Source organism: Alternaria dauci, chromosome 1 (assembly GCF_042100115.1).
Source record: "Alternaria dauci strain A2016 chromosome 1, whole genome shotgun sequence".
Lineage (NCBI taxonomy): Eukaryota > Fungi > Ascomycota > Dothideomycetes > Pleosporales > Pleosporaceae > Alternaria > Alternaria dauci.
Genome location: NC_091272.1, coordinates 394251 through 419731, shown reverse-complemented (window position 1 = coordinate 419731; position 25481 = coordinate 394251). Strand labels below are relative to the sequence as shown.

The 25481-nt window shown below is 53.8% G+C and overlaps 6 protein-coding genes across 6 annotated transcripts; 5 read left to right on the top strand and 1 right to left on the bottom strand.

The window, feature by feature from the left end:
* Window positions 1-4231: 4231 nt before the first annotated feature.
* ACET3X_000115 (uncharacterized protein) lies at window positions 4232-8765 on the bottom strand (the record flags this gene model as incomplete). Its single annotated transcript, XM_069446400.1, has 3 exons — window positions 4232-4401; window positions 4457-8671; window positions 8720-8765. The coding sequence occupies 3 exons, from the start codon at window positions 8763-8765 to the stop codon at window positions 4232-4234; spliced, it is 4431 nt and encodes a 1476-aa protein (XP_069310357.1).
* A 1020-nt stretch (window positions 8766-9785) lies between these two features.
* ACET3X_000114 (uncharacterized protein) lies at window positions 9786-17434 on the top strand. Its single transcript, XM_069446389.1, has 4 exons — window positions 9786-10446; window positions 10507-10822; window positions 10891-16793; window positions 16855-17434. Exons 1-4 carry the CDS (start codon window positions 9862-9864, stop codon window positions 16915-16917), a joined length of 6867 nt encoding a protein of 2288 aa, XP_069310356.1. The 5' UTR covers window positions 9786-9861; the 3' UTR covers window positions 16918-17434.
* Window positions 17435-17864: 430 nt separating this feature from the next.
* Window positions 17865-19513, top strand: ACET3X_000113 (uncharacterized protein; the record flags this gene model as incomplete). Its single annotated transcript, XM_069446378.1, has 3 exons — window positions 17865-17960; window positions 18166-18477; window positions 18539-19513. The coding sequence occupies 3 exons, from the start codon at window positions 17865-17867 to the stop codon at window positions 19511-19513; spliced, it is 1383 nt and encodes a 460-aa protein (XP_069310355.1).
* A 710-nt stretch (window positions 19514-20223) lies between these two features.
* Window positions 20224-21358, top strand: ACET3X_000112 (uncharacterized protein; the record flags this gene model as incomplete). Its single annotated transcript, XM_069446367.1, has 3 exons — window positions 20224-20467; window positions 20530-20879; window positions 20930-21358. 3 exons carry the CDS (start codon window positions 20224-20226, stop codon window positions 21356-21358), a joined length of 1023 nt encoding a protein of 340 aa, XP_069310354.1.
* Window positions 21359-22363: 1005 nt separating this feature from the next.
* Window positions 22364-23404, top strand: ACET3X_000111 (uncharacterized protein; the record flags this gene model as incomplete). Its single annotated transcript, XM_069446356.1, has 3 exons — window positions 22364-22766; window positions 22821-23080; window positions 23135-23404. 3 exons carry the CDS (start codon window positions 22364-22366, stop codon window positions 23402-23404), a joined length of 933 nt encoding a protein of 310 aa, XP_069310353.1.
* A 1084-nt stretch (window positions 23405-24488) lies between these two features.
* ACET3X_000110 (uncharacterized protein) lies at window positions 24489-25303 on the top strand (the record flags this gene model as incomplete). The annotated part of the gene is made up of 4 exons (XM_069446345.1): window positions 24489-24498; window positions 24663-25038; window positions 25094-25100; window positions 25154-25303. The coding sequence occupies 4 exons, from the start codon at window positions 24489-24491 to the stop codon at window positions 25301-25303; spliced, it is 543 nt and encodes a 180-aa protein (XP_069310352.1).
* Between the last annotated feature and the right edge of the window lie 178 nt (window positions 25304-25481).

Sequence of the window (25481 nt, the reverse complement as noted above, 5' to 3'; positions counted from 1 at the left end):
GAAATGATGTGTGGTTCATCAGAAGATCAAGCCTCCCAGGCAGAAATACGGAAACAACTCTGCTAACCTTACAGGCGGGTGGATATGCTCCGCGGCTGCAGAAAGCACTCGTGAACCATATCACGGTACGTGAAAAAGCTAGCGAAGCAATTCTGGAGATGAACGTTTCCGGGGAGACGCGAGGGAGCAAAAAGCGAGGCGCAAGCGAAGCGAAGGATGTGTGGCGTTTAGGATGGATGGGGCCAATGATGTCATTCATCACGATCGGCCGTGCCGTGTCGCACAAGAAGACCTGAAGGCTGACGTAGACCTCAAGAGCAGACGAATAATTGGTATACGAACGAGTGGGTATCTTAGTCCTCAAAGCGGACAGTGCGTAGAACGTGACAGAGTGTGAGATGGATGGATATGACGGATAGCAGGTACTAAACCCAACCACCCTCACACCCTGACCAGACCCCTGACAGCGTTCTTGAGCTTCCCCAGCCCACGTGAACTCTTCTTGATGTCTTTCTGTCGCTCCAACTCCATGTCCGTCGGCGCGTTGAAGTTGCCGCTTATTCTTCGAACCTGTCCCTGCGAATTGTGGTGTGCTGGCGATGGCGAATAGTAATGCTCAGCTGATGAGAATCTCCTCGGACGTCCTGCGTCATCTTCCGAGTATGACGACCTCAGATATGCAGAAATGACAGCCTGTTGAGACAGTTGCCCCTCGTCGGATGATCGTTGCGCATATTGTGGAGTTGATGTCTGGGGTTGGTGCGAGTCTGCGCGCTTGCGGGATGATGACATGGCTGCAGAACGTTGATTTGGGTCCTCGGGTATATCGCTCATCGAGTATCGTGCTGTCTGGAGTTAGAGAAGGGGCTTGTGGAGAGTATAGACATCGCTTACGACCATGTTGGTGCTGAGACCTTTCTCGCTGTTGTTGTCTCTTTTGGTTTTCCATATTCGCACTGGGTTGCGCAAAACAAGCCGTGTCTTAGAAGGATGCGGCTGGTCTTTGAAACGGCACGAACTGTTTGAGTAAGTCTTAGGAGCAAGAAGCGCAATGTTTGAATGTAATGTATCAGAGCAACCAGGCGAATCTCGCAGAGACCCTACCTCTTCATACTTATCATCATAGCCTCGAGGTACCTTTGCCCAATGCATGCGGTACCATGGTAATACCAAGATCTAACGTCATTGACTCTGTCTCCCAATCAACTTCTCCATGCAGGACACTACAACATCAAACCGTGGATCGGGGACAAGACGGGTAACAGGGCGTTCTAAGCCTCGGGCGTCCCGCATGTTGCCAACTTGGCGGTGATTGATGTCCACTTAAGGTTGCCTTGCATGGCATAGCACTTTGTGGTGTTGGTATCATCCGGAAAGCCATGTTCCGCGGATGAAACGGGCGCTGGACGACATGACTGGTGGATTGGACGCAGGGCAGACTTAGCGACGTTGTAAGCGATGCATACGAGGAGATCAGCGCAAGGCTGTGAGAGAGATCGCGAGATGGAGGTTTCAACGAGTAAAGTGTTGGACACCTATATTGATGGGCGATCATGGCGACATCTGCGCGAAGGGTTGATTGCAACTGGTTCGGCGAGCGTCATAGAAGAAATAGCGAATGCAGCAGCCAATGAGCGATTCGGCTACCATCAGGATGCATTTGTAGAAGGCTGAACAAATCGCATAGCAGGATGTAGAGGAATGCTAGAATCCCCAATGCGACCGGTATGTGGAGGAACGAGAGATGAACTTTCGGACATTTCGCTGATGAAGTAATATCCAAGGCGCCGAATCCTCCGAATACCACCTCACGATATCCATCATCTGACATGCAGCATTTCCTGTCAAGGTGCGATCTTCAAGAGCAAGATCTGTCATTTCGACAAAGAAACATCTCAAACATCGGTTCGGCCCTGATTTGCAGGGGCTCATCTCCCCTTCCTCGCTTCGCATCCTCGTCACTCAGCCCAAAGTGGCAACTAATCCTGCCAAACGGTCCAAAACCCTCTCACCTCCCCTAACCCAACCTGCACTGCTAACCTTTCCCCGCGCACTGCCCAGCACTGCTTTCCTACGCAGCAAAGGATAATCCGCCCACCTGACCTTTCTTCTCGAACGAACAACGTTCATCCTAAACATAGTAACACACGTGCAGCCACCTGGCGATTTGCGAGGCTACATTGGCGATTTTGCTTAAGGCCGGCCGAGGCGCAGCAAGCCGTGCGGACAGTCTCGGATGCCTGGCCGCAACGTGTCCCACAGTGGGCCTCCGAGAGATGATGATGAATGTGCGCTGACGCGGTGTTGCTCGACTGCTCGACTGCGACTCGGTCCATGTGGATATTCCGATAAATAGGAGTAGGGTCGCACCATCCGATGGTGGTTTCGACGATTTTTGTTATTACCGGCATCTCAAACATATATCGAATCGAGACTATTGAAAAAACTTCAGCAATACTGTATATTTTACGCAACATCAATTGGTGTATTGCTTCTTCTCGCGTTCACAAACCAAGAAGGAAAGAGACGATTGCTTGAAGCAGCAACTTTCAGGTTTTCCGTTCATACCTGTAGCACCTCCACATTCCACATCCTGCCATCCCGCACCCGGGTCTCCGGCCGAGCAGCGAAAAAAGCCCTAAACAAGCATTATCCCTAGTCCATTCCAGGGGTCCACGCAACTCTTCCAAGGCATTCATAAGCCTCTAAAATCACACCGACTATCCGCAAACCAGTATCGGCGAACCCACTGGGACCCTGGCAACCAAAAGCCCACTTTGTTCCTGACAGCTGTAAACAAGAGAAAAACGAGGCTTCTGTTTCCGAGCACGTATAGTACATTAGCATACCCGCAGATCAGTCGTTCGAGCACCTCGTATTCAGCGTGGTACACTACCACTACAAAATCTCGGCTCGACCCACGCTACCCTACCGTACCACCAAACAACGAACGATCGACATACAACGGACCTGAAAATGGACGTCACTACTACCATCAACACACAATCGTCGTCAGCGTCGTCGTCGCGTAGTTCATCACCTCCTACACCCATAACACCTTCGTCGCCTGCATCGTCGGCAGGCGCATCCTACTTCAACGCATCCAACTCGCCACAGGTCCCTTACCACATCATCGTCACCTTCGACGGCCAGGTGCGCGAGATGCTGAGGATAGAAAGGCAGGTCGAGTATCCGGTTCCGGAACGCCGATCGCGGAGACCGGCACCCAGACCGAGATACTACGCGAAGAGTGTGGAGGAGCAGAGACCGGAGGCTAAGAGGGTTGACAGCGGGTTCAGTGGCATGTAAGAAAAAGGGACAAAGGGCTGGGTTGGGAAGGTTGGCGAAAATGGCGTTTTTACGATTTCGATGACTTTCTTCATGGGCACAACGGAAAAAAATTATATCGCGCCTGTCGTCTTTGGTGGTCGGCGGGTATGAAGGGACCGTGATCAATGGGCCGTGCATCAGCTACGTATACTGATGCTAAGGTACATGAGATAACCGGGAAACCTCATATACAAAAAGGGGCCTGCCAAGGCTAGTCATGTGACACTAGAGGCTACCTAGCTTGAATACTGTCAGTAATTGTAAACATAATCGAGAACAATGGAGGTTGTACCGTGCTGTCCACCGGGCTCAATATGAGAAAAGTCTTCCTCATTCGCCGGTCTGTTCCGCGATCATTACAAGCTTGGCTTCTTGGGCGCAATCAAGACAGATCTCGATGCTGATGGTGCGCATTTCTTGCGCGAGGTGTGAACAGGTGGCCGAATACTCTCTGTACACCTTGCGGTTCGAACAACCCACCTCTTCCGACCTTGGCCAGCATCTACCATTCAGATTCAGATCTTATCCAAGACATGCCTGCGACAACTGGGCGATCAAAGGACTCAAAGGCTCTTCTTACGAATTCATCAATGCATTCAAAGTATTTTGTTTCGATACAAGTGGCCATGTACAATTTCCCATTCATCGTTGTACAATCTGAAGCTATTTACGTTGCTGGCAGAGACTCACATCTCACCATCCCATCTCAATCTCATCCTATTTCAAAAGTTATACTCACCATCAAGAAGATTTACACCTCCAACGCCCAACAACGAAGAACGAGGGTATGTGTAAACGCATCGCTGAATCGTCAAAAAGCACCGGTCGAAACCGTCAAAAGTTCCATCCATCCATCCGTCCTTTCCATCTTTTCGTCGTCTCATCCACATGCTCACATCGTTTAACATGGCTGGAGGTAGTTCGAAGGTACAAGACCAGGTCGACCCGTGTTACCCACAGGTTCAGCCTCCCACCACCCATCATCCTGCAATCTAAGCACAGCAAGAATATCTCCCTTCTGGAACCCAAGTTCCTCCGGAATCTGCGCTGCATAAGAGTACATCGCACGTGCTGTCATAATCCGTTAGCAAAGTCCACTTTCCAAATAGTTTTGAGCACGACTTACAGTAGTTCAAAATCAGTCTCCCCTGACTATTATAATTCTTCGGCTCAGCCAAACTCTTGCTCCGCGCCCTACTCTCCGCCCTCACACTCCCAATCACGCTACCCCCACTTCCACCACTAGCTCCAAATCCAAACTCACTTCCACCGCCCATGTAGGAAGATTGCGGTCGCGCTGTACTAGCAGTGCCCGGCCTCACCGAAGAACCAGATGTCGTAGGGCGCGCCGAAGTAGCAGTTCCAGGACGACTACGCACACTGCCTCCGTATTGACTGCCGCCGTAGACACTGCCGTCGCCGCGCACGCTACCCGCAGTCGACAAAGCGAGGTCCATGCCAGCGCCGCTGTGAGAACTAGGCGGGCGATCTGAAGCAGCGGAGCTGCGGAAAGCCGGGTTCGGACTTGCGGCTCTGGACACTGGACCAGGTGCTGCGCGGGACTGGGGTCGGGATTGCGACTGTGCGTAGGCTGGCTGTGGAGGTTGTTGCGGGGGCAGAGGTGATGCAGCTCGTGGTGCTGGGGATGGCGCGCCGCGGCTTGGTTGTTGGAAGGAGTTACGTCCTACCGGTGTGCCATAAGTTTGGGCGGCGGGGGCGGTGGTTGTTTGCGCTCTGGGCCTGCCGCCGGCATTCGACGCGGCATATGGGTTGGGTGATGCGGTGCGACTGAATGAAGCTGCGGGAGGGGCTTGCTGTTGTGTCCTTTGCTGTTGTTGCTGCTGGGGCTGCTGGGGCTGCTGGGGCTGCTGGGGCTGCTGCTGCTGCTGCTGTAGCCTTGATGCTGGCCGTGGTACTTGTTGTTGTGGCTGCGGCTGAGGCTGAGGCTGCTGCGGGGGCTGCTGTTGAGGTCGTGGTGCTGGTTGAGCTACAGACTGTGGTCGTGATATTGGCTGAGCTATAGACTGTTGACGAGGTGCAGGTTGTGCTGCTTGTGGTTGCGCCCTCGGTGCTGGTTGTGCCCTTGGTGCTGGCTGCGCAGCCGGGGGTTGCTGTCGTTGCGCAGGCTGATATGTAGAAGGCGAATTAGGCTGTGAACGATAGGAGTTCTGAGGCGCCTGTTGTGTGGTATTGATTGTGGGCCGAGGACTGATAGCACGAGGAGGTTGTGCGGGAGAGGCAGTACGTGGCGGTTCTTGCTTTGTGGGACTACGGCTCGACGATCGGGACGCCTGACCAGTGTTGAACATGTTCACCTTCTGGTTGACGTACATCTGAGTGGTCTTTTGCATTGCACGCGAAGTATGTGCTGGCTTAGGAGCTCCCAATCGGGACATAGCTGGCTGCTCTTGCGGTGGCTGTGCTGGTCGCTGTACTGCTTGCTGTGGTTGCTGTGCTGGTCGTTGTGCTGTCTGTTGTGGTTGCTGTACCGGTCGTTGCGCCGTCTGTTGTGGTTGCTGTACCGGTCGTTGCGCCGTCTGTTGTGGTTGCTGTACCGGTCGTTGCGCCGTCTGTTGTGGTTGCTGTGCTGGACGTTGTGCTGTCTGCTGTGGCTGCTGTACCGGTCGTTGTGCTGTCTGCTGTGGCTGCTGTACCGGTCGTTGTGCTGTCTGCTGTGGCTGCTGTGCTGGACGTTGTACTGTTTGCTGGCGCGGTTGTTCCCGTGGCTGCTCTTGTGGTGGCTGATCGTATTTTGGTGGAGGCGTGCCTCGCTTTGCAGCAGTCAAGTCTGCTACGTTAGAAAGAGGGGTTGGCGCACTGCCTGCCAGCCTCGAGCCGATGCCAGGCGTGCCCGGAGGAGCAGGCGTTGCCAGACCTATATAACGATCTGCTGTCTGACGTGAACCAGCTTGTTTGCGATCATCTGCCTGACGAACAGACGTCTGTTTAGTGACACCCCTCAATTCCTCCAAGGCTTGCGCAATTGGATCCAGCTCCTCCTGTGGCTCTAGTTCCTGCTCTTCTTGCTTCTTCTTGTCTGGCGTAGCTACGTCGAAAACATTGTTGCCGACATTGAGCTGGAAGGTGGCCCGAGGATCAGCTGGTTCCGGACTGGGTGAGGGCGCACGACTTTGTATAGCCCGAGTAGCAGGTACCCTATTAGCGAAGCTCTTGGTGGGACTGGCATTCTCCTCCGTGTTTCTGCGTGGGGACGGTGCCCATGTATTGCGATTGCGATTGCGATTGGCAGGGGTAAGAGCTGTTGGAGTCTCTACCTCGTGTTTGCTCTTTCTCCGTGCGAACGGACTGCTGTTAAAGAAGCCTCTCTTCTTTGCAAACGATTGCTCTTCAGGACCAGGCGGGCTGGGCTCAGCGACTGGAGACTGTGGCATCGGCTTACCAGGGGAAGCAGAACCACTGGGCGCTTCAATGCTAGAGAATGACGTAGGGTTTGAATATTCGCTCTGCGAATCCTCTCTGCTGGCCGGTCGAACGGGGCTTGGGATTGAGCTGCGATCAGACGGTGCATCAATACGGCAGAACTGTGTCATCCCGTCCGCAGGATAGTCGTTGTGTGGGACCTGTGTTTGTTGATACTGCTGACGAGCTTGTTGCTGTGCCTGAACCAAACGGGGATCTGGCTGCACTGCGCGTGCGACTTGAGGGGATGGAGGGGCTTGCTGTGGCTCCGGCTGCCTTTGTGGTTCCACGCGCTGTCGTAGAGGTTCGACATGGTGTTGCAGTTCTGGTGGTTCCACATGCTGTCGGAGAGGCTCGATGTGGTGTTGCAGTGCTTGTGGTTCGACGTGTTGCCGTAGGGGTTCGATATGGTGTTGTTGTCTCGCTGGCTCAGTGTATTGTCTCAGAGGCTCAATGCGCTCTTGCTGTCTTGGTGGGTCTGTATATTGCCTCAAAGGCTGTACCTGCTGCCTTGGTTGTTCTACGCGTTGTCTCAATGGCTCAACTTGCTGGTATCGCGGATCTGCTTGTTGTGGAGAGTCAGCATGTCGGGAATCAGCGCGTATCCGGGAATCAGCACGCGGCCGGGACTCGGTACGCTGTCGTGTAGATTCTACAGACTGACGACGAGACTCCATGCGCGGTCGAGGAGATTCATGGCGCTGCCGGGGAGACTCGATACGCTGTGGTTCGTCCATCAGCGGTGGCGGAGGCTCAACTGGCTGTCGGAACGAGTCTACAGACTGCCGGAATGAGTCTGTAGACTGCCGGAATGATTCTACAGATTGCCGCGGCATATCTATCGACTGTCTGGGCGACTGTCGGGCTCTGTCGATAGACGTTCGCGGTAGCATGATGTCGTCCGGAGCGAATGGGCGTGTCGACTGTGGAAGGCCCAGCTCTCGTACTAGCGGATTGTTCGGATCATTGTGCGAGGAGAATGTTGAAGGCGCTGGTGAGGAAGCGCGGTAGGAAGGATTCAGGGTTCTAGCGAACTGGGCGACTGAGTAATTCTCGTCCTCGGAAGCTATCGATGAGGTTTCGGCGTCTCCCCTGCAGAAGTTGATGAATTTGGGAGGGTCGGGAATCTCCTGGCCTGTGCCAGACTCCTTGATGAAGCCGGAGATGTCCTTTTCTACGTCACAGTCCTCGAGCGACAGGCGCATCTTCTCGCACGATGCATCGTCGCTGACGCACACTGTGGAGGCAATGTTGGCAAAGCTCCAGAGGCTGCTCTTTGTGTAGTCGATGCGCTCCTCTTCGAGATCCTGGAACTTGTCGCAAGCGGCTTTCCAGTCGCGGTTCCACCTGCCGGTGGTTTCCTCGAGCACCTTGACTGCGGCCTCGTATTCGCTGCTCGTTGTCGCCAGGTTGATCTGTGTCTTCTCCAGCTTTGCCTTGTTCTTTCGCTCTTCATGCCCCATGACCATGTGTGCCTGCGCTAGGAACCCCTTGATCTTGAGACAGTCTTGCTCGTACCGGTCGCGTGCCTTGTTGACCGTCGCTGTCTGCTGCATCTTCAGCTTGAGCAGCTTCTCGATGCCATTCTGGACAATCTTCCTCCGCTCTTTCATTCCTCCGGCGAAAGCGGCTAGCGGCTCTTCCAGCTCCGTCTTCATCTGCTGTGATATGCTCTGGTGGGCCTTGCCCATGGACTCGACTTCGGCTCGGATGACATCGCACGACAGTCGTAGAGTGCCCGTTTCGCAGGACCCCAGGGGCTTGCGTGATAGGTTGAGGAGTTTCCGCGAGTATTCTTCTTCGATTGCGGCTCGGGCTGCGTAGAAGTTTTTGAGTTCGTCGTTGGTGACTTTGGCCGCATGCATGCGGTCGAGCATGGGACCGACGCCTGCGTCATCTTTACCCCAGAAGTTGTTGGCGACTGCATTGTCAGTATGATTGATTGCCAAGTGCCGTATATCTCACATACACGATAGGGAGACCGAAGGCGGCTCCGTCGCCGCTGCACCACCCATGGCGCCTTGTGTTTACTGCTTCAGCGAGGGGGAATCGAGAGGGCTAGCAAAATGGGCGAGAAAGCGAATGCTCGCATGTGCTATGGGAAAAATAGGGGGTATCTGATATGCAGTCGAGAAGACTGAGCCAGGTGTTGACGGTAGACCAGGGTGCGTTGGCGGTGTACCAGTGGACAGCTGTGTTGACGGGCAGCAACATCACCATAGCGACGCGAGCGCCGAGGGGCAGCGCTAACCGCAGAGTATGACGAACCACTGCCTATGAACCACCACCCCTAATGCGACGTGTTACTGGAGAAGGTTGGTTTCTTTTGCCCTGCGTTCCTGAAGCGTTCCTGGTGCATTGCCATAGCCATCGTCATCACGCAAAGAAGCAAGCCCAGCGCAGGGACTTGGGTGTTGAGCAAAGGACGTATCCGGGCATCAGCTGTCGGAGATATTGGAGCTGTGCAAGAGACAGATGGTGCCCGTGTGCATATGGACGCTGAATGTAGATTGCAAGATGCTTGGCCAGTCTCTGTCATCCATGCCGGTCGTGCGTTGGAGTGGTGCAGTTGGGCCTGGGTAGTTGGCTACGAAAGGACGCATCGGATTACATCATCATCAAGGAGGGACTCCAACTGGTCGCCAATCGTGCGATATCAACTCATCAGACACGAGACTACTCGTGAGTCTCAGAAGGTGTTTATGGTGAGAAATGGGGTGAGAGAGGGACCAGTCATGAAGATTGAGGTCGAGTGTGGGGTACAGAGTAAGAGGGAGCCTCATCGCATATTTCTACCTGTCCGTGTCCAGCAGCGCAATATTCGAAGTACGCGCATCGAACACGGCATCCACGTAGAGAATTTATCATGTACACTGTTTCGATGGAAAGCTGTTTGTGTGGCCCTACTCCTGTGCAGCGCGTCATGTCAAACGTGGCAGGCGGTGCCTCTACCAGCAGTGGTGCTGCTAGGTAGCGCCAAGGCCTCGCTCTTCCTGCCTGCATGGCCGACTGAACGTCTGGTTATCACCCGTACCCAAAACCCCATCACGACTCCAAGCACCCCCCCTTCACCCCCACCCGCCACGCGCTGCTCATGGAAAGACTCCTTCGATGAGCCAGCAACACCCCTGGGGCGCCCCGAGACCAAACCAAAGCACACGCCTCACGCCCATCTCGACTGCAATTGCCCACGAGCAGCGCTCCACGACGGCCAGCACGCCCTCGCCCGCCACGGCAAACTTCCCCTCGCTGCCGCCCGCGTCTTCATCGCGCCTCGCCCGCAGCCGCCAGTCGTCGGCTGCCTCGTCGACGTCGTCGCCCTTTTCGCCCCAGGCAGGACAGCAGCTCCCCGCCAGCCAGCTGCTGTCCTCGAGAGGGTCGTCCAGGACCATAGCGCCCCAAGCTGCCTCGCACTTGGCTTCCTCCGCCGCAGCCGCTACCAACGGCCACGGCGCACAGTCAAGTAGCGGCGGAGGAGCCTCCAAGCTTGTCCGCGCCTCGCCTTCGCTCTCCGCCTCGAGCACCACGGGCTCGCCCAGCACCGCCACGGCCACCAACAACCCCTCGGGCCCCTCGTCCCAGAGCCTCTCGCGCATTGTCATTGCCCAGGTCTTCCTGCTGCTCAGCCAGGTCGGGCCCCTCAAGGACGACAAGGACCGCGCCAAGTGGGACACGCAAACCGAGCAGATTAGGAAGGTTCGTCTGGCCCTGTTTGCGCACCCCCCCGTACCTTCCCTCATTTACTGACGCGTCCAGCTCGTCGACTCGCACGGCATGGAGGTCTTTTCAAAATACTTCCGCCGCGTGCTGCAGAACAATGCCGCCACCATCTTCGGCACCGGCGCCCGCAACGCCGACAGCAACGGCAGCTACCAGATCCTCCTCACCGAGGTGCACAAGATACGGAAGGAGCCCGAGCAGGCAGACAAGATTGCAGAGTCGATAAGCTCCAGCGAGGGCGACCTGTTCCGCGACTTTGACCTGCAGACTTTCGTATCCCACTTCAAGCTCGACTCGGTAGCAAAGACGATGCTCGCCCTCGCCTGCAGAAAGACAGATCTCCGAACCAAAGGTGGGTATCTCACTCCTCCCAATTGGCTCCCGCCCCTCCATTGACCTGGCGCGCTAACTCCCCCCCAGCTGATGCCGTACTGTCCACCGTAGGCGACGACCTGCTCATGGCCGTCGCGCAGCCCACCCAGCCAGAGGATATGAGCCACGAATACCTCGCCGTCCTCGTCGAACGCTTGCTGCAAGATCCGCCACAGGGCTGGGACGAAGAGAAGAAGATGAGCCTCGCGTATGCCGTCCAGATGCGATACCAGCAGACACACCAACAGATCCCCGGCATCGTCGAGTCGAAGCTGATACTCGTCGAGCTCACGGATGGGTCGCGGAACCCTCTGGTCAAGTTGGTAAAACAGGCCGGCCCTCAAGGCACAGCTACCGTCGAGGCATGCAAAGAGGTGCTCGCTTCGGCCGAGACACGCGACATCAGCTACCAGCAAGTTGCCGCAGTGCTCCTCTACCTCGCCCTCTCTACCGGATACAACGCAAAGAACTTTGTCGCCGCGCTACGCGAACACCGGACCGGACAGCGGATAGACTGGCAGGACGTCGTGCTGGCTTTCGACCGGGACCATCTGCGCATCGAGAAGCACCAGTTCCTGGCTATATACAACGCGCTGCTCCCCGTTGCCCAAGACACGGACAAGTTCGACATACAAGCCCTATGGGGAGGACAATGGCAGCACGACTTGACGCAATTGTACTTCGTAGTCGCTTTCCTGTCCTCCACACGGCAAGAGCTGGACGTGACGCAGATCCCCAGGTTACGCACCTCCTACTCGTTAAAGATGTTCGAAAACGCGTCCGACGATGCCAAATCCTTCGCAGAGGAAGCAGTCAAACACCCCTTTGTCTCGCTCGACGCGACCGCCGCTCTCTTCAACATGATTTTCCAGACATCTGAGACCTACCATACGGCACAGCTGATGGGCATACCCGACTTGGTCATCAATCCACACACAGCCGAGTTCCTTGTAGCGGCAGCGGCAGTCCCAAAGCCGTGGGGTGCATTGCAAGAGCAGGCATTGAAACAGCTGTTCGATCCATACTTCACCAAGCAGCTGCCTATATACAATTTCGTCCTCTACGGTCTATGGAAACACGACTCCCAATGGCTTACAGATCGATTTGTCGACGCCTACAACGCCGACTCAATGACTCTCAGTCTGGTACTTGAGCACGCCGAGACGAACAACTGGTTGGAGCAACTGATTCGCAGTAACACTGACATCAGTTTGGATTTGGCTGCACAAGCGCACGCGCGTGGCAAGTTCGAGCTTGGTACCTGGCTGGAGCAGACGTTCGAGCAGGCTGGACCGCTATTCCGTCGCATTCTGACTAACTTTTTGAGTGCGCGGGCTGCAGAAGAGATGCAACGAGCACGAGACGACCATCAACCTCTCAACCTACCCCTCGCTGTCAAGACGGTATACCCACTGCTCTGGTTCCTTGCACAGTGCGGTCTGCCTGAGCCGGAACTACTGCCCTTGCAACGGAATTGCATACAGGCGTACCCGCGCTTGATCAACTATGGTGAAGGCGTGGATGATATTATCGACGCCAACGGCCAGAACGGAAACTCGCTTCCGGAAGAGGCAGATAAGAAGATGCAAGAGCATTTCAAAAACATGTACAGCGGCGAAAGTGATGTAAGGGACATCATCTCGGCGCTCAAGAAGTACAAGGAGTCGCGTGATCCCGCGGACCAAGATCTGTTCGCATGCATGATCCACGGCCTCTTCGACGAGTACAACTGCTTCGGGGAATATCCTCTAGAAGCCTTGGCTACGACTGCTGTGCTTTTCGGAGGTATCATCAACTTCAACCTCTTGTCCCGAATTGCACTTCAGGTCGCGCTCGCCATGGTTCTAGAAGCTGTTCAGGAATACCGACCTGAAGACAGCATGTACAAGTTCGGCCTCCAAGCTCTTATACACTTCTCGAACCGGCTGCACGAGTGGCCCAACTACTGCGACCAGCTCCTCATTGTTCCTGGGCTCCAAGGGACGGAGATTTTTGCTAAAGCTGAAGAAGTTGTAGGCCAGCAAGTCGGCGAAATCAACGGCGACGGCCACAACGGCATAGGATTAACTAACGGTAATGGTGTCGATGATGCCCTTCACCAGGAGCCGGCCATACCCAAGTTCAGCTGCCTCTACGTCGATCCCCCGCTCCGCCCAGAGCTGTACGAGGACCCAGACGAAGACGTCCAGGACAAAGTTCTGTTTGTACTGAACAACGTCTCCGAGCGCAACTTGCGCGATAAGATTAGCGATCTCACCGAAGCCGTCGAAGAGAGGCATCACCAATGGTTCGCAAACTATCTTGTCGAGGAGCGCGCTAAAATGCAGCCTAACTTCCAGCAACTTTACCTCGACATGCTTGACCTCTTCAACGACAAGACCCTATGGGCTGAGGTGCTCCGTGAAACGTACGCGAGCGTCATTCGTATGCTCAATACTGACTCCACCTTGGGTTCTACGGAGCGTGGCCATCTTAAGAATCTGGGCTCTTGGCTTGGTTCCTTAACAATTGCCCGAGACCAGCCGATCAAGTTCCGCAACATTTCGTTCAAAGACTTGCTACACGAGGGTTACGATACTGACCGCCTTCTTCTTGTGATCCCCTTCACTTGCAAGGTGCTTGTACAGGCTGCCAAGTCTTCCATCTTCAGGCCTCCCAATCCTTGGATCATGGAGATGCTAGGAGTCCTCATGGAACTTTACCACTTTGCAGACCTGAAGTTGAACCAGAAGTTCGAGATCGAAGTTCTCTGTAAAGGCCTGGAGCTTGACCACAAGGACATTGAGCCCACAAACAGTATCCGAGGACGACCGCCAACGGATGAAGAGTTCCTCGGATCCATGGTTCCTGAAGGACTGGAAGCGTTTAGTGATCTTTCCATCATGGGCCTGAATCGTGGCGCCCGGGGTCCGAACGAACGATTCTCATCAGCGGCAATCACGGCAGCTCTGCCCGACTTCACCAACCAGCTTCAGTACCCGCCATCTGGAAACAGTGCGGTTCCTCCAGCGGCACTGAAGAAGATTTTCCTTACTGCCGTCAATCAAGCCATCCAGGAGATTATCGCCCCGGTAGTAGAGCGCTCTGTCACTATTGCTGCCATCTCGACATCGCAGTTGATCAACAAGGACTTTGCTATGGAGCCCGACGAGGAGAAGTTTCGCAACGCAGCACACACTGTTGTCAAGGCTCTTTCTGGTGCCTTGGCCCTTGTTACTTGCAAGGAACCATTACGCATGAGTATTCAAAACCACATCCGTGTAACAGCTAGAGACCTCCCCGACCAAGCGCTGCCAGAAGGACATATCATCATGTTTGTCAACGACAATCTTGACCTTGTCTGCAACACGGTTGAGCAGGCCGCTGAAATGTCGTCCCTTGCAGAGATTGACATGCAGATTGAGGAAGCAGTCCGTATTCGCCGAATGTTCCGCAGCTCTCGTCCAAATGAGCCATTCAAGGATGCAAACATCAGCCCCTGGGCATTCTATATCCCTGAACCGTACAAGCAGATGCCTGGTGGTCTGAATCGTGAGCAGTTGGCCATCTACGAAGACTTTGGTAGGCAGTCGCGAGGTGCTCCGCACACGAACAACACGTCCCAAGATGGTGGACGTCAGCTTCCAGACGTCCTCCAAGACCAGTTCGCAGCGGTGCCGAACCTTCCCACCCCAGGTGCTGCGCCAGCAGAGCCACGCCAACCAGCACAGCAAGCCCGGCTACAGAGTCTTCAAGCCCCTCATGCACCCTTGACACAACAACAAGCTAACGGCTATATGGATGCTCCAGGCTTGGAGCGTGGTCAGCGTAGTGTTGAGGATCTTCTCCTCGAACTGAATCGCGCTATCAAGGAGGCGCCAGAGGAACGTATCAGCGAACTTCAGCCTGGTAGCAGCAATGTTCACCAGGTTTTCGACCAGCTCATCACGAGCATCGAGTACGCGGGCCCTAACAAGGAAACCTGGGCTTTCCGCATTGCAGGCCAAGTCACTAACCATCTCTTTTCCGACTCTTTGAGCCGCTTGGAAGTTGAGGTCATGGCGCATCTGCTAAGTCATCTCTGCCAATTGTCCGTCCAGACTTCTCGGCAGGTACTCATGTGGTTGGCGACTCTACACGACGACGATAGGATCTTCAAGTCTACGGTCATGGTTGCTTTGATGGAGGTCAGCCTGATGGATATGCACCGCCTGAACACGACTATTGCCAAGGCCATTCAAGAACGACGCGTCGCTGCAGTAGAGATGCTGTCTAGCTTGATGGAGGAGCTCCTCCTGAACGAACACCCAAGTGCGTTCCGTGCCGACTTCGCCATGTCCATCGACGCTCTCACCACCTGGCTAGCAGAGGACCCATCCTTCGAGCTTGGAAAACGTGTACTCGGCAATCTACAGGTACCATCCAATGAGCTCATGCCTACGCCACCAGGATCCGGACACAAGGACCAACTCGAGTATGTCTTCGATGAGTGGGTGCATCTCCAGATGGAAACCATTCCAAAGAAAACAGTTGGCGCATTCATCTACCAGCTCCACCAGCAAAAGGTTATGGAAACTCAAGAATCATCCGTTGCATTTATTCGCGCCTGCATCGACTCTTCCGTCGCCGCATACGAACAAGAGCACTCCGCGCCGTTCGGTAACGGTAACGAAGACATTGCGACCGTTAAGATCGATGCACTTGGTCGGCTGGTCGTGGACCTTGTCGTCTACCAAGGCGAGCAAGACGGAGCTGTCAAGGAAAGCAAGGCTAGGTACTTGGATCAAATACTTGTCGTAGTCGTGCTTGTTCTCTGCAACCACCACAGCACACGAGGCGATGCATTCAACCAGAAGGTCTTCTTCAGGTTGTTCTCTGCCATCCTTTTCCACCTCAACGACGCGGTAAAGGAAGAGTCTCTCGCAGACCAGAAGGCCGATATTTTCCTTGCTGTTGCCAGGGCTCTGTTGGTTCTTCAGCCCTCGCACCTTCAGCGGTTCACATTCTCATGGCTAGCGCTAGTTGCTCATCGCATCTTCGTACCTGCTATGCTGGAAGAGGGCCAAGGAGACAAGCGATGGGAAGTCTATGCCCAGCTTATCGAGACGCTCTTGATCTTCACGGGCAAGCTCATCAAGCCTACTGGAGAGACGGTCATGGCTGAACAGTTCTACCGTGGTGTTCTGCGAGTTCTGCTAGTGATACACCACGACTTCCCCGAGTTCCTAGTCGAGAACCACTTCCGGTTCTGCAACAGCATTCCTATGCACTGCACACAACTGCGCAATCTCATCGTCAGCGCCTACCCTTCCACCATTCTTGAGATGCCAGATCCGTTCACGGCTGGACTCAAAGCCGACCGACTGGAGCATGACCTTCAAGCGCCGGTTATCCGTGCCGATATCGCGCAGTTGCTTTCAGATGCAGGAATCAAGGATGCTCTAGACAGCCTCCTCAAGGGCTCAGAGTTGAAGAACAAGGATGTTGACAAGGTGTGCCAAGCAGTCTATTACGCAGAGCCTCAGCCAGCAGCGTTTGAGCTCGTTTCTACGACAGCGAACCCAGCGTTGATACATGCAATTACTCTGTACATTGGCATCGCGACTCTAGGCACCGGGTCGGCTAGCGTTCCGATCTTTGATGCAGAGAGCCCAGCTACCAAGGTCATCGAGAGGCTTGTCAAGGACTTCCACCCAGAGGCCAGGTTCCATTTCATCAGCGCCATCGCGAACCAGCTCCGCTTCCCAAACACGCATACCCATTTCTACAGCTATACGCTACTCCACCTCTTCGGACCTCCTAACGACGATTCGCTCGCATTGGAGATCCAAGAGACCATTACTCGCGTGCTATTAGAGCGCCTGCTAGTCCACCGTCCACACCCCTGGGGACTCATTATCACGCTGTTGGAGATCTTGAAGAACCCAACCTACACGTTCTGGGAATTGCCGTTTGTCAAAGCAGCTCCTGAAGTACGTAATCTTCTACTTGCTCTGCTGTCCAACCATACTGACTCGTCTGCTTCATTTGAAGGTTGAGCGGTTGCTTAATGCACTGTTTACGCATGCACAGGCGAGTCCGCGTCCGCTGGCTTAGGCGGCCGGTGGTAGAAGCTCGGCGTTTTGCGGCAGAGTGTATCTGATGGGCACTAATAACCTTCCTCCGTTGTTTTTGAGGAAGACTTAAGTGGTCGGTCTTCTTCTTCTCTTTTTCCTATGTGGGCATTCGGGTTGCTTCTCAACCTGCTTACGAGTATCACGACTCCTATTGGGCTGGCCGGCAAAAAAACATAGGGGTTAATGACACACGTATGTGGATGGGACCCGGGATGAGCATGGGAACGCAGAGGATGACGTTCGCGGTTTTTGGTATCGTTTTCTATTTCTGGTCTAATGATACAAAAGCACGGAGTTCTTCGGAATCGTCACTTGGGGGTATTTCTATACCATTCATGGGGATGCTGCGTTACTAGTCATGTTCATTGCTGTCGCGCATTTCTTGTAGAATAAGCATTGCGAGGCGAATACTTTGTACGGGGGGGATGAGGCGCTCAATGCGAGGTTTCTTACCGTCAAGTGCATACTTTGTAGGATATTATGAATGGTGTTTCCTGCTTCGTCACGTCGCTTTGGTTTCTTGGTCTGCCTGCTTGTGTGAAATATGAATCGGGGAAGTGATGCGATATGAGGATGTGTATCGGGAAGGTGAAATGGTTTTGTACAAGGCAGCTGCTCTTGCCACTCCTCTATCAGTTCTGGGAGGTGCGTTATCGGACGCCTTCATCTGTCAACACAGATCGCGTTATACGCAAACACACGCCACGACCAGAAACAAATGCCTCTTTCACCTCTCCCCGCTCATCGTCGCAACAACAGGCTTAGGCCCCAACCCTCCGTTTTCCGCTCTCGCCTCTACCCCATCTTTTCCCTCATCTCTGCTTCGTCCTGCCCACAATACGGCTGCCGATCTTTTCTCTTTCTCTACCTCGGGCGCTCACGCTGGGACTGCTTCCGCGTCTGGGTGTTGACTATAACGACACCACGATGACTTCGCAGCTCGAGACTGACGTACAGCCTTTACCGACTCATCCCGTCGCGTATTTTCTCTGCGATGGAGTTACGGACGCGAAGACTATCAAGGTGAGTTTTATTTCAATTACTGCTTTTGCGTCTCTTGGTATAGATGGGAATTTTTTAGCGATTGGCGTGCGTTGTTGTCAGGTTTACGCCACTACCTTCAACAAAGGTCCTTTGGATTGTCTAGGACGACAATTCTTCACCCTCTCACGTACTCGACAACTCGACCACTCGCTCTCCTCGCTAATACTACAATTTACCCTTCCAGACCGCACTTTCACTATCGCGCACACCCAAGCTCCGCAAAGCGCGTGTCGCAGGCTACCGCCGCTCTGTCCGCTCAGGCCACGGAGACAGTACACTAGCATTCGATGCCCGCAACTTCGGTGAGTGGTGTGATGAAGATGTCGTTAAAGGCGTTGTTTTCGAAGCGTTGTCTTTGGAGGAGGAATTGGCGCTGATCCAGTATGTGGGTGGGGCTGGAGAGATCAAGGCGGTGGAGATTGAGGTTGCTTGCTCGAGTTTGCTGGGTAAGGTGGGGAAGATGATGAAAGTCATGGGCAGGATCTTCGTGCCGGAGGTAAGTCATGGATTGAAGGCTGTATGGAGGATCTGTGCTGACAAGTTGTGTTAACTGATAGGGCGATGGAGATACGCTCGTGGGAAGTGCAAGGAGCTTCATGCATGGAGAGGCGAGGCTAGAGCCGGAGGGGAATGGTACAGTCATCAGGAATGACAGGTCGGCTGAGGATTCGGCTATGGAGCAAGAGTCTCACAACGGCGGCTTCTCTGATACAGGCCCGATAGCTGTTGCCGACGGGCATCCGACACCACGCATCTCACCATCGATCTCTACACTGCACGACACAGACGTTCCGCACCATTCTCTCGACGAGCTTCCGTTGTCCGCCAGCTACGAATACCTGGAGCCTTTTGCTCACGAGCATCCAGTTGACCCGAAGATTGAGACTAAGGACTGGGCGGCGACTAGCGATGTTCCAACTACAGAGCCCAAGGACATCAAGGATACTAAGATCTACAAGGAGCTCATGGAAATGCAGGATGCTAGCAAGGCGAAGGTGGCCGACAGTTCAAGCGACGTTGAGACCACAGCGGTCAAGGATATCAAAGACACCAAAGTCTTCAAGGCCGTTATGGAGGCTGGAAAATATGAAGAGATCGAGGCGGTCGCGGACGCTCAAAGGACTGCCGAGACAACTGACAGGGATGCGCCCTCGAATGTGGAGAAGATCAAAGAGATTGGCGACATCGACCACGGCAGGAACATCCAGGCTGGATCCGAATATCAGCGGTTTCTTCTGGCAGAGCAGAAAAGATCAAGAGCTGTCTCGATGACTGCGTCCATCTCCGGCACCAGCACAACGATCAATGAAGAAGGAAGCCTGTCAGCGTCCGTAAAACAGCCATGGTCGCCATCCACCCCATGGAGGAAGGAGCATGCCACCGCACCTGTCCGCCCAGCCCTTACAGCAACATCTCCCAGCCAGTCTATGGGCCCTCACACTCGTATGCGGAAGACTAGTGAGAGCATCAAGTCCTTGGTCGGGAAGTTTGAGAATCTGACTCCTCAAAACACCCAGAGCAAGGGTGCTTGATCGACGCGAGGAATTTGCATGGTATACGATAGCACTTCTAGATAGTGCTACGTCTTCGATGAAGGAAACGTTACATGCGGGTTTGGGTGCTTGGAAAGGTATGTGGTGGACTTTTTGTGTCCGCTAAGCGAGGTGTTTCGGCGCCCTCTTGTACTTTTCCAGTCATACCCTGTGTATAATAGCTTGCTTAGCTGCTTGCGTCTTTGCCTTACGATCAGAATACACCGATGCGAAGAAAAACCTGCTTCCTTTAACTTCCCGTCTTCCCGTCTTCTTCGTACGCTCCTACACTGTCATCGATTTCTCACCCCTTGGCAGCTGGTGCCGCATAGCTGGAAGGCTGTCAAAGCTAAACTGTGGGACACAAGTCCACACAGCCTTAAAACCGGGAATACCGCGAATCCCTTGATCGAGTCAAAACCAGAATTCTGTAGAATGTGCTATTGGCATTCGGTTAATACTGCGTGCTGCATCGACCCCGCCTTCCTCAACACAGCTAGGCTGTGTAACTTCAGGCAGCCAGAACCGCGTTGTATTTAATCTGCTTGTCGATCTTGCGACTGTCATCTTCTCTTCTTTTTCTCCTCTTGAATCATTTTGAGTTGCGAGACCAACAAGCAGATCTTGAGTAGCATTCGAAGAACTCTGAATCTCAGCCCCTTTTTGCTTACCTCATTCAAGTTACCCCTCCTTTTGACCCACTCGACACCATGCCTACAGTCATCATTAAGCCTGGTGCCACTGTTTTCGTGACGGGCGTCAATGGGCTTATTGGAAGCCATATCGCCGACCAGCTGCTGAAACGAGGATACAATGTTCGCGGTGCAGTCAGAAACGCCCGGAAGCATGGATACTTGACCGAGTACTTCAACGACAAGTACAAAGAAGCGAAATTCGAGTTGGTTGACGTGCCGGACATGACTGCCGAGGGATGCTACGACAATTTTGTCAATGGTATGTCGAAGTCAGACTCGTTTTCGATACATCCAGCAAAGCTAAGGTGTCTTGGTCCCTAGGTATCGAAGGATTCATCCACGTCGCGTCACCTATCGGAGGCATCTCAGACGTCAACAAAGCGATCTCAATTGCCACTAACGCAGGCCTGAATGCACTCAAGGCTTGCGCAAAGGTCCCTTCGTGCAAAAGCTTTGTCTTTACATCGTCGTCCGTTGCTGCGACTTTCCCCCGACCCAACGTGGAGTTCTCAATCGATGAAAATACTTACAACGATGAAGCATTGAAGGTTCTGGAAAAAGAGCCAGGTAAGCCAGGGCTATTCGTCTACGCAGCCATGAAGACGGAAACCGAGAAGGCGATGATGAGATGGATGGAAGAGAATCAGCCCAATCTCGTACTCAACCGCATTGTAAGCAGGATTCCTTACTTACCAGAAAGCATGATGCTAATATTGAGAAGTTGCCAAACGCAAACTTCAGCGCTGTCTTGATTCCTGAGCACCAAGGATTTCCTTCAACCATCGAATGGGCCCACGATGCTTGGAAAGGCATACACTCAAAGAAATGGACGACATATGCTGGCCCACAATGGTACATTCATACTGTCGACGATGCGCTTCTGCACATCTCCGCATTGATCCATAGCGACGTGAAGACAGAACGTCTTTTCGGTTTTGCAGAGCCGTGGAGCTACAACAGAATACTGGACATATGGCGAAAGCTTTACCCCGAGAGACAATTCCCGGATAACATTGAGGGCATGGGTGTTGATCGGATGAGCTTGCCGAATGCCAGGGCTGAGGAAGTCATGAGCTGGTTGAAAGGACCGGGGTCGAAATGGGATAGTCTTGAGAAGGGACTGCGGGAGATGACTGAGAACTGGGATTGAAGGAGCTTCCTTCTTTGTATGTTTACCTACCTGGGTAACGCTCAGTTCTTGTCGCTCCATTGGTGGAACACATGGTTTTGCTCGCCACACATGAACCAGCTATCCAACTAGCCAGTGTATTTCATTGCCATTGTGGAGAGTTGATAATGTGGAAATAGTGCCGTGGCTGCTGGAATCGCAAGACAGGGATGGCTGCGTGATCCCGCTCTGCCAACATGATCCTAGTTGCAGCAATGTATGCACCGTCTCGTCAGTCAATGCTTCAAGCAGACGCCTCACTCCCCCGCCAAAACTCACCCGCCAGCAGGCATGTATTCCTTTTCCTTCGGTCTATGGCGTGAGAATATCTGCGCGACTTGAAAGATGAGAAATCTCGAAGCGCGGCCGCGGTAAAGCTACGCCGTACCTCAAGCCACCACAACCGCATGACCGCTCAGGGCGCAGGAAAATTAGACCCCTGTCCCCCGCAGGCACAGGCTAAGAAGTCCAAGATACGCGGGGGAGGAAAGACGGGGTTGGCGAAAACAAGCCGCCAAGTCGCGGGGTTATTCGTGGAGAAATGCCGCCGAATGTGACCAACGCGAGGCGTTCACTTGGCGACGCATCTCATAGTCTGGGGATTCATCGGTTAAGAATGCGCCAAGTCTACTACATCACCATCCTCGCGTCGTCACTCGCGGAAAGTACATGGATGGCATTTCTTCCGCTGGCTTGGAGGCGCAGATGCTGGGGTAGCTTTGGGGAAGCTATGTCCCTGTGCAGCTACACGAGTATGTGGAAGGAGATGGCAGCAGGATTTCGCGCGGGATCGCATGCGGAAAGTGTGCGTGAGGAGGCTTCTGGACGGACGGAGACCTGGGGGAGAAGTTGGTGTGGGAGATATAAAACCTAGGGCAGCTGCATGCAGTGTAAAATACCTCTCCTGCACCACCGCAGTCATCAATTGACCCAGAATCTCGGTCGCAAGAGTTCAATTCATCTCACAATCAAAATCCAGTCGTCAAGATGAAGCTCTCTACTTCTGTCATCCTTCCTCTCCTTCCTGCCCTCTCAACAGCGGCAGTGATCCGCCGTCAAAACGGCGATGGGCCACAAGGAGGCGCAGACTCAACCCAGGGCGACCTTGGCGCGCGACCTCTTCCACGATTTCCATTCCCGGTTACCAAGTTTCCCGTGCCGACTGAGACTGTCGTGCTCAATGAGACCATGTACATCGGGGCTGGTCAGGTCTTCGATGGACAGATGAAGCGATACGAGCGTGTTGAAGGCTCATGCAACGAGCAGGCAGAAGGAACAGATGCTGATGCTGTCTTCAACCTGCTACCCGGAGCCACGATCAGGAACGTAGTCATCGGCAAGCACCAGAGTGAGGGCATCCACGCGCTGGGCGATGCATGGGTCGAGAATGGTAAGTCCCTAGATTTGGAATTTGCGTGCTCGCATACTGACAATCCTACGACAGTTTGGTGGGAGGACGTTTGCGAAGATGCTCTTACATCCAAGGGTCTCAACACCCAGCTCCGTGTTATCGGAGGCGGTGCGCGAAGCGCAACCGACAAGATCTTCCAGGACAACTCGCTAGGTGGAAAGCTCAACGTCACCGGTTTCTATGCCGAGACCTTCGGTACCTTCTACCAGTCGTGCGGCAACTGCTTGAACCAAGCGAAGCGCAATGTCACCATCCAGAACGTCATTGCCGTCAATGGTACCCGCATGGGCATAGTAAGAATCCAGAATTGCTTCTCTTGTCATGTTGCTTGACTAACACGTTTCCAGATTTCACCCAACTACGGCGATGAGTACCGCATCAAGAACGCTCAGGTCGCAGACGTCGAGCGCTGGGTCGACAAGGAGATTGGAAACAATGTTCAGACTGTTCCATACACTGTCGGTACAGGACCTGATGAGAAGTACGCGCTGTACAACCTCACCCGTGACCACCTTACCGAGTACGAGGGCGAGATTCTGAACCAATACATCCCGGAGAACCCATATGAGTGGCTCGACGAGTTCTGGCCAGAGGGAACCGGTGCTGCGAGGAAGTAGAGCGTTGAAGCTACGATCGCGATGAGATAGTCCATAATGATAGAATCGAATCATAATGTTTTGTATTCCGAAACTCGCATATCTGCGTCGTAAAAAGTTCTTTCCGCATGCACACTTATCGTGTTCAGCCGCGTTCGTGCTTGTAGCGTGGCGTACCGGTGAGTTGGTGGGTGGCAGTACTGGCAGCTGCATCGTCAGAGGATGATCATCCCAATGGCCACCACTCGGAGATGTTGCGGGATGGTGAGCAATGTGATGGGAGAGGCATGAGCGCAGGCCTGCCCAGATGTCGCCCGGCCGGTTTAGTCTCAAAGCGGGCAAGGGCCGCGAAAGCACAGGCACCTCAACATCCGTCCCGCTCAGCCTACGTCCTCCAAACTACTCCCACGCCGCCACGCCATACACGAGAATCGAATACCCTACCAGGCAACTACGGGAAGAGCAGTCAATCTGCGCTTGTACAATAATACTCCACTTGGACAACTACGGGGTTGGCGTTTGATTTTCCCTTGCATGGCGTGCCGCTAAAATGGAGGCATACAACAAGGCTGAGTCTGATATGACGATGCCATTCGATCAGGATATGTCGCTTATGCGCTTACGATATGTTCTGAAACTCGAGAGTGGCTGGTCACAGCCTCACTCCGCCTGCTTAGTGATGCTCAGCCTCAGGCATGGTGTGCCTCCAAATCTTTGAGGTCAGATATAAGTCAGCGCTGTTCCTATCGTCTCTTTTCGTTATAGTCCTAGTCTAGAAAAGTTCCCTTAGAGGTCTGTTATTTCAAAATTGCTCCTACTGCCAAAGCCTCCTACAGCCTTCAGCCCCACCACCGCGCCATCAGGCGTTTGGTGCTGGGGGCCTTGCAAACCGTCCGTCAATCGTCACCCTACGCCTTTGAATCTGCGCCATCACTCACACGCCAGTAAAATTCTTGGATTCTACATCGCTATCCTGCTACTCAGTCCCGCCATCATCTCAAATCGTCCGGCGAGGACCAATAGTCTTCGCCGTCCACCTTCCTTATCCCACCAACCCCAACATTCTCTTGTCATTTATCGAAATTCAGACTCTTTGTTTCTCCTTATGAAGTCGAGTACGACATCAATCCCATCATTCATGCACCATACTTGCCTCCGAGCACACCCTCGCGTGAGCCGACCGCCAGTACGGAACCGACCAACGATCCCGAAGTCAGTCTTGCTCAGGCATACCCTACTAGACCCTCTCTAGCAGGATTTGACGAACAAACAAATGAAGCGCAACTAGATCAGATATCGCAAGAACCTTCCGACCTCCAATCCGAAGTCGATCTCACGGATTACAGCCTCGTTTCCTCTGCCACGCTTTCGAACGAAGCAGGCATCGACACAGCACCATCTCGACACCAGTCCATCAGCTCTGAAAGTACACCTATCACAGGCACCTGGTCGCCTCCTTCAAACGACGGTACCGCGGACACCGAGCCGAGCGAATTCGTACCATCTGTCCAACACGCCAGTTCTAGCGTGCATCAAACCGACTCCAGTGACGCCCCGCGCTTCGTAACGCCTTCTTTCAAAGACAGCCATATCCGAAACGAGCCCCGCCAGTGTGGTTACTGCGATTGTACCTTCAACCGTGCATGTGACTTGAAGTACGTACACCAATCCAGATAGACCGTTGCGGACGAACTGACAATCTTACTCCAGCACTCATGTCCGTCTTAAACATGAAAGAAGATACCGATGTAACCATCTTGACTGCTTCAGTGCCTTTCACGCGAGCGCAGACCTGGAAAGACACCGCCAAAGTCATCGATCGCTCGCAACCCGCAGTCGCTTCCGATGCCCCAAACCTGGTTGCGGAAAATCTTACCCAAGAAAGGACAACATGCTCAAGCATATGGGCCGCAAGCATAGATGATCCCATTGACTATTTTACTGCAGGATTTATGTTCCTGCATAACGTGCTACGACGTTCCATTCCACGGCCCGCCGCCTACCACAGCCTTCAAATCAATGATTTTGCTGGTAATGATGGGCGCTGGCCCGCTTTCTGGGTTCTTCTTGGAGACGGCAAAGAAGGGACTCAATCTGA